General features: G+C 53.7%; 1 protein-coding gene across 1 annotated transcript in view; it reads right to left on the minus strand.

The window, feature by feature from the left end:
• Window positions 1-8,283, minus strand: part of IQSEC2 (IQ motif and Sec7 domain 2) — a 90,149-nt gene extending 81,866 nt beyond the window's left edge. The window contains exon 1 of the mRNA XM_011946591.1: window positions 7,551-8,283. Within this exon, the coding sequence (XP_011801981.1) occupies window positions 7,551-8,257 (707 nt within the window). The 5' untranslated portion in view covers window positions 8,258-8,283. The remainder of the gene's footprint in view (window positions 1-7,550) is intronic.
• Between the last annotated feature and the right edge of the window lie 6 nt (window positions 8,284-8,289).

Here is an 8,289-nt window from a genome sequence, read left to right on the forward strand (position 1 = left end):
AGGAGAATGGCATAAACCCGGGAGGCGGAGCTTGCAGTGAGCTGAGATCCGGCCACTGCACTCCAGCCTGGGTGACAGAGCGAGACTCCGTCTCAAAAAACAAAAAAATAAATAAATAAAATAAATAAAATGTTAGAGGAATAATCCTGATCAGCCGCGTAGCTCTGGCTTGTCATCTCTGCTTTGAAAGGGATGCGATGCATCCGTCTTTGCATTGTTGTGTGTTTGCCACATTCCACCTCTAGGGGGCAGGGCAGTCTCATGTATTATTTTCCATTCTCAGCTTCCCAGCCTGATTAGGACCTTGATGTACGGTATGCCAGGCAGCCAGGAAATTTTCTGATACAATTTTTTGAGGGGGCTAGGGGGCTGACAACATGAATCTCATGCATCAGAAAATACAGCTTTATTCCTATTTACTACTTGAGAAAACTGAAGCTCTGAAAGTGATTTGCCTAGAGTCACACAAAGTCCTTCCATGGCACCATGCTTTCTCTGAATGCTAAGGTCCCAGAGAGCTTCAACTACTAAGCACTGGGGAATGGGCTTCCCCGTGTAAATGCTTCCAACAGGCAGGCTTGGAGAGAAACCAAATACCATGAGGAAGCTGTGGTAACTGGCAAATTATGTTGCCCTAAACGAGCTTCCGCAAAAGAGGAAGTAAGTCACTTACTAAGCATTCTTCCCCATGACCAATGTTTATGATCCTGCCAGGGAACACCGCAGTGAGTGAGGCAGAGGGGCCAAGTCTTACATCAACCCTGAGATACCATGTCCAGCTCAGGGTCTGAGCTCAAGGAAGGTCTGATGGATAAATAAACAACTTCCCACTGGGCTGAGTGAACTGCACACAGGTCCTGTGCAGGCCTCTTTGCTCCTTTCAGAACAGAAGACTTGGCATCGAGGGTCAGGACCACAGCCTGACACGGTACGGAGAGATAATGAACAGCAGATTGGTCTAAATGTCTCCAAAGTCTCATCCAAGTCTGCTATCTTGACATTCTATGAATCGGAAGGCTGGTGAGCGTGAGAAGAGACAGCAAAGGCCAAAATGGCTCCAGGGAGCATGAGAAAAAAGCCAAAGAAAAGCCAAAAGAATTTCTTTTTCCTTAGAGACGGGATCTCGATTTGTTGCCCAGGCTGGAGTGCAGTGGCACGATCATAGTTCACTGTAACCTCAACCTCCCTGGCACAAGTGATCCTCCCGCCTTGACCTCCCAAAGTGCTGGGAGCTACTGTGCCTACCCCAAGAGGAATCTGAAGTTGTCATTTCTTACTACAGGAGTCCTGGAAGGAAGAAAATATTAGGCACCTTTGGCCATTAGTTCAGCAGGACTCAATCAGACATTCATTCGTCTACTCAGTATTTATTAAGCAGCTACTATGTGCTGTGCTACGTGTTTCCAAGCTTATAGCTCCATCATGCATGCCTGCAGCACGTAACACAGAACCTGACACACAAAATGCACTCAGTGTATGTCAGTTAAATGTAAATCTGAAGGGGCTCTCAGTCCAACAGAGGGGACATGAGACGTAAACAACCATGAAGGAATAAAAAGGGGCAGAGTGCTCATTGAGAGGGTCAAGGATAGACCAAACATCAGAGACACCAGCAAACAGACAGGAGAGGTAACAGCTGTGTCCAGCCTGGGAACTGGGTACAGCAGCCCAAGAGAAGGGAACCACATGAGCAAAGACCTAGAGGCTAGCAGAAGGCCTGAGTGGGCTAACCAGGGGGACACACGGGTCAGCCTGGCTAGAGCATAGTCCGTAAAAAGATGAGAGGAAAAAGGCAGACTGGGGACAGATCCTAAGAAGACATTGCAGGGCAGGCAGAGGAGTTTTCAGGCCAAAGAGAGAGTGAAACTACCTGGAGCTGGACCGCAGAACATGGTCTGGCTGCGCCTCATCAGAGGCTTGATGGAGTGAGAGCAGGAGGGGCAATCTACTAGGAGACCATGGCCAAAATTCAGAGGGTCATGGTGAGAGGGAGCCTGCCTAGAGCAGCGGTCCTGGGAGCTCTGCTGGAGGAAGCTAGAGCCACACACCTGGAGCAGCTCTGATGCCTTTAAAGCCTGCCTGCGGGAGGCAGTGGTGAACCATAGGCTTGGAAGCCAGACAGTTCTGGGCTCCATCTGCCTGAATAACCTTGGGCAAGTCACTGTACCTCTCTGATCCTTGTTTCCTTGTCTGAAAAAAAATGAAGATAATAGGCCGGGCGCGGTGGTTCATGCCAGTAATCCCAGCACTTTGGGAGGCAGAGGCGGGCGGATCACCTGAGGTCTGGAGTTCAAGACCGGCCTGACCAACATGGTGAAACCCCATCTCTACTAAAAATACAAAAATTAGTCGGGGGTGGTGGCATGTGCTTGTAGTCCCAGCTACTCGGGAAGCTGAGGCACGAGAATTGCTTGAGCCCGGGAGGCGGAGGTTGCAGTGAGCCGAGAGTGTGCCATTGCACTTCAGCCTGGGCAACAGGAGCGAAACTCCATAAAACAAACAATCGAACAAACACACCCATCTGGCAGGGGCTCTGTGCAAATGAGACAAGAAGTAGTGCTCCAGGGTGGGTTAGAACACTGCAGACCCTGGAGCCCAACTCCCTGGGCTCCTCCAGCTCCTTCACAGTTCTGCCACTTATTCATTGAGTGATCCTGGGTATGCTATCCAACCTTTCTGGACCTCAGTTTCCTCATCTGTAAAATGGAGTTAATAACAATATCTACATGAGAGGGCTCATGTGGAGATTAAATGAATTAATACATGGAAAGCGCTTAGAACAAATAGTGCTTAGCACACAGTAAGAGCAGTGAAAAAATGTTAGCTATTATTACATAAAGCCACATAGCGTGGGGCCTGGCAGAAGGCTGAGACTCACTCGGTACACGTGTGGCCTCTTCCCCATGCTCCAGGCCTTTATTCTGCTCCCAGCAAATTCAGAGACCATGGTAGGCAGGGGTGGGACAGATGAGGAAAGGGCAGGCAGCAAGTCTGGTCTGACGTCTTCCTCCTGGCAGCCACCTCCATGAAGGGACCACTCACATTCCTTCCATACCCCTCATCCCTCACCTGCCACCCAGGTACTCAAACAGCAGCCTGGCCTGCCCTGATCCCTCCTTCCTCTGAGAACTTCCACTCCTCACCACCGTTGCCACTCATTTTGTCCTGAGCACTGTCTCTATGGCATGGTTAGGCCTGCAACCCTGTCTCCCTGGATGGAGGGGAGCAGGGGTTCTGCAAGCACTAAGAGCGTGGTGTTTGCTCAGCCTGGTGGCCCCTCCTGCACTGTGCACACAGCCAAGAAATGTTTGTAGATGATAACAACCCCATTCTTGCCCCAGATCTAGATAGAGAAGCAAGACTCTCATTCTCATTAAATTCAACATTACCATTTCCTCCCACATGAAGATAATGCTCACAACACAGTGGGAGGGAAGATAAATGGTTTTCCCTCCTGGGAAGGAGAGACACCCCCTGGGAAAAGTACCCAAGACCCCAAAGGAGACACTTCCCCTGAGCCTCTCCCTGGGCTCGCTGTCTCATGTGCTGTCTCTCAGTGGCCTTAACCCCGCGGGGAGCATGCTGACATCCCATTGCAAGCAGAGGACAGCATGTGGTAGACCATACATTGCCCTAGCTGTCAAGAATACCATGTTGGGCCGGGCTTGGTGGCTCAGCACTTTGGGACACCAAGGAGGGAGGATCACTTGAGCCCAGGAGTTTGCGAACAGTCTGGGCAACACAGAGAGACCCCATCTCTGCTTAAAAAATTTGGGGGGATAGCAACCAGAAGGACCAGCCTAATGTTCTTTTTTGCAATAGTTGCTCACTGCAGCCTCGAACTCCTGAGCTCACTTAAGTGAACTATGTTTGCAACACTGCACTCCAGCCTGAGTGACAAAGCAAGACCCTGTCCCAAAAACAAACCAAAAACACAAATCAAAACAAAAACAAAAACAAAAAACACCACCAGGCCAGCCCCTCTAGTTGCTATCTCCAAATGTAAGCCAACTTGCGGGGTGGGTGGGGGTGGGGGTAAAGGAAGGAGAGTTGCCACCATACCAGCTTCAGCCCACCACCGCCTACAGCAGAGCCTGAGCTGGGCCCATGCAAAAAGCGTGGGAAATGCAGCTCTTCAGTGTGGAGCAACTCAGCAGGGGCCCCTAGCACTCCTATAAATCATTCTAGGTGGCAGAACTGCAAGGGGGCCAAGCCAAGATCAACAACAAAAGCAGAGCTATTCTCTAATCAACCAGGCTTGGAGGGAGCGGGGGCGGGGGGGGGGGTATATGGACAATTCCAGGTAAAAAGACCTGAGCATCAGTCAGGACCATCGACTACTAAAAAGCAAGCAAACAAAACCTTCACGTACAGAGGACCCAGGACCAAAAGGAGGTAGGGACGCATCTCACTCTATCTTCACTGGAAAGGCCACACCCTGAGCACAGCAAAAGGGATACTGGCATCCTGAAACCTGTCCAGAGGGGACGGTGCAGGAGGATATGGGAATCCTGGGTGGATGACATGGATGGGGGTGGACATGACAGCTGATGTCCAATGCAGTAGAGGGAAAGTTCACAGGATTGGGAGTCTGTCTTATTAGTAATGTAACCTCCGGTGGGCTTCACTTCTCTGATCCCCCAGTTTCTTCTGCTGTAAAATGTGGATCGTGGTGACAGAAGCACAGGATCATTGGGAGGACTAAAGAAAGTCCCTAGGCACAGCGGAGCCCCCCAACAAGCTGCAGCTCGGCCCAGGCACCACTCTCCCCTCTTCCTCCACCAGGGGGAGCCTGGGGACCAAGAAAGCCCAGCCTATACCCGCTCCACCTAGCCTCCCCCAATGCTGCAGCCTCTGCTGCTAAACTCCCACCCTGCCTGCCCTCGCTTCCAGCGGCTTCTCACCCACTCCTTACAAACCCAGAACAGACCTAGCAGGGGAGTCGCTTGCAGCAGCAGCAGTGACAGCAATGGCTACTGCATCAACAGGCCCTCCTGATGCCAGGCCAGGAGGGAGAGTGGAAAGGAGGGAGATAGAGCCTTCTTCCCTGCTGCCGTCAACTCCCCACTCATCCCAGACTCATCTCCTCCTGTTCAAATCCTCTAGAGACCTAAGGCTCTCCTGGCCTCTCCCAGCTCAGTGCCAGTCCAGGTCCTGAGGCTAAGAGACTCCTGCGGGTTGGAGAGCTTTAGAGAAACAATACCAGGCCTTGGAGACAGGAAGACTTGGGTTCTACTCCCAGCTCCGTTAGCAACTAGTAGGGTAACCTTGAGCGAGGTCCCTTCATCTTGGAGCCTCAGTTTCCCCATCTCTAAAATGCAGTTGCTAACACTCACTGCAGAAGGCTTGTTGTGAAGTCCAAAAGAGGTAATAATGGGTGTGCAAACAGTTACCATATGGTCAGGAGAGAAACTTAAAGTACTATCTAAACCCCTTTATTAATCCAGTAGGAAATGCAAAGCAAGGAAACGCAACAAGCGACCTGGGGGTTCACAAAAAGAGGGAAGGACCAAGAGGTAGGCCTGTACGGATAGCAGAAACATGGAGCTCAGGAGCAAACAGGCAACCAGTCAGCCAAGAGATTCAGACCAATGTCTGCAGGGTGGAGAGCCAGAGTCATGGAATCCCATAACTGGGGACCACCAGATCATTTCATTGGGCTTTCTACCTGATTCAGGAATCATGCTTCCTCCAGTTCTCCCAGACTCCCACCCGAGCTCGGCTGAGAGCTGCAGGTCCAGCCAGCTCCCACCTCCATCTCTTGAGGCAGTCCACTGCACCACCAGAAGGCCAGGTTAGAAAGTTCTTCCTAATCTATCTCAAATGTTCTCACTGTTATGGGTTCTGCCCACTGAAGCCACACATAATGAATCCGCTCCCTCTGTCACAGGCCTGACCCCTCTAGAAAAATCTTCTGCAGCCAGGCTCAAAGACCACCATACCCCATGCAGTCTTCCTCTGCCCCCGGCCCACCATGGCCCTCTCCTGAATGGACCTTGGTCTACCTCTGTCCCTCTTCCAGTGTGGTGCCCCAAGGCACACAGTCAGTCCTCCCGGACTGAGCTCGCAGCAGCCCTGCCTGGGCAGGAAAGCCCATTTCCTTTGCCCCCAGACTCCTCAGGGGCAGTCCACACTAAAACTCAGCTTAGAGTGTGCTGCAGTGGAGCCCAGCCGAGCCCTCAAGCTCCAGCTGCTGCTCCTGGGGCCCAGCCATCTCAACCCAGCACCCCAGCCTGCTGCCTCACCACGGGGGAGTTGCAGAGCGCTGTCTCTCGGCAGATTTCCTGAGGCAGAAGGTTTCCCCACCCCCAACCCAGCCTCCAAGAGACACTCCACTGGTTGTGGCACATGGTAGGACCAGCTGAGCAGTGAGAGGAGGGGGAAGCCTGTCCATTTGCTACAGGACTTCAGACTTGCTCTGTAGTGTAGCTGGATTAAACACAGAACCATCAAATCTGAGCTGGAGGGGTACTTCAAGAGTATTCAAGGCAGACCTTGCCATTTAAAAAGATACAGGGGAACTAATGGCCTAAGAGAGAAAGAGACTCAGTCAAGGTCACAAAGCCAATCTGCAACAGAGCTGAGAGGGGAACTCAGGTCTCCCAACTCCCAGCTCAGTGTTCCTTTGAATACAGCAGAAAAGAAATAAGGGAGGCTTTAGGGCAGCCTTGGGAGCCTGCACGCCCTTGACTCTCTCAGCCTGATACATGTATCCCAATCAGCTCACCATGGTATCTACACAGAAAAAGTGAACCCAGCCCATGTCCCACCAACCCAAGAGATAGTGCTAAGGTGTCCCAAATAGACACACAGACCCCAGTGCAGGAACTGGAACTGATTCAGCACAGGGGCAATTGGACTTCCCTTCCTGGTAGGGCTCTTTAAATGGGTGTTGTTTTCCTTGAAGGGTGGAGAGGGGGTGGACTTTGAGGAACTAGCCAAGGGCTTGGCCTCCATCTTTGCTCCCCCATCTTTGCTCCCCTCGGCCAGAATGTGCTGCAGTTCCCCTCAGAGGGATGTCTCAGCCTCCAGCAGCCATTCTGGTCCCCACCTGGCTCTCTGGTAAGGGATGGAGCTGAGGCGGCCAGAGGAGAAAAGATCAGGCAAAAAGAAAACGGAAAAAAAAAAAAAAAAAAGGAGGCGGGGGTGGGGGGTCTTTCTCTCCCCTGGGGCTCTGAGTAGACACCCTCGCCGACCATAAAAATTCCAATCAGCATATCCAAAATAAATAAATAAATGAAAATCCATCTTCTGGCAAGGATGCAGCTAGGGGTTGAAGAAGTGGAGGCGGGGGAGGCGACGATGACTGCTCTAGTCCCTCGCTGGCCGTGGTACCGGGAAAGAAGAGACGCCTGCACTCATCTGGCCAACCCCGTCTGGGGTGGCTAGGGAAGGGGTGTCAGCTGGATGAGGGGGACCGGGCTTCTCCTGACAGGTTGGGACAGGAGAGGAAGACACGGAACCAGACACTGGCTTCTTACTCTATCAGCCGGACAAGTTGGAGAGGGATCTAGAGGGAAGAGCCAGGGGTACAAACACACATTCCTTACTTTCTCTGGAGGGTCGTGGCCGGGCTGGTGCTGGTACTAGTGCTGTGGCCTCCGCCGGCGCCGGGACTGGAGCTCCTGGATGCGCCACGGCTCAGCTGGCCCCGCTCCCGCGGTGGCCGCGGCCCCACGCCCACTGCCGCCGAATAGCCCGCTTCCTTCTCGCGGCCCGGGTGCGCCGGCCCAGCCTCCCGCCCGCCACGCTCGCGACCCAGGGCTGGGTTCTCGTGGTGCAGGTGGCACTGGGCCACGTCACGCTCGCGGGCTGTGTAACCGGTAGTGTCCTGGAGCGGGTAGGAGGCGTCCCGCTCCTTGTCCCGATACACAGCCTCCCGATTCTGGTAGGCGCCTTCCCGGTTCGGGTAGCCCACGTCCCGGGCCGCCTGGTGGAACTGGCTCTCCCGCAGCTCGCGGTGGTGGAACTGGGTCTCGCGCAGGTTCTGGTACTGGCTCTCGCGGCCCGGGCTATCCCGCGCGCCGTGGGGGTCCCGGTGCAGCTCCCCGCGGTGCAGCTGGCTCTCCTCTCGCAGGTCGCGGTTCTCCTGGGTGAGCTGGTCCAGCTGGCCCTCCAGCTCCTCGATGCGCCGCCGCTGGGTCTCCAGCAGCTGCTGCTGGCTCTCGATGATGTTGTTCAGCTCCAGCAGGTACTCCACGGCCCGATTTGGGCTCTCGGATCCCGGGCCGCCCGGGGGCCCCGACCCCGCCTCCATCCTGGCGGCCCAGGGGCAGGGGAACGGGCAGG

Source organism: Colobus angolensis, unplaced genomic scaffold (assembly GCF_000951035.1).
Source record: "Colobus angolensis palliatus isolate OR3802 unplaced genomic scaffold, Cang.pa_1.0 Scaffold250, whole genome shotgun sequence".
In the NCBI taxonomy this organism is placed as follows: Eukaryota; Metazoa; Chordata; class Mammalia; order Primates; family Cercopithecidae; genus Colobus; species Colobus angolensis.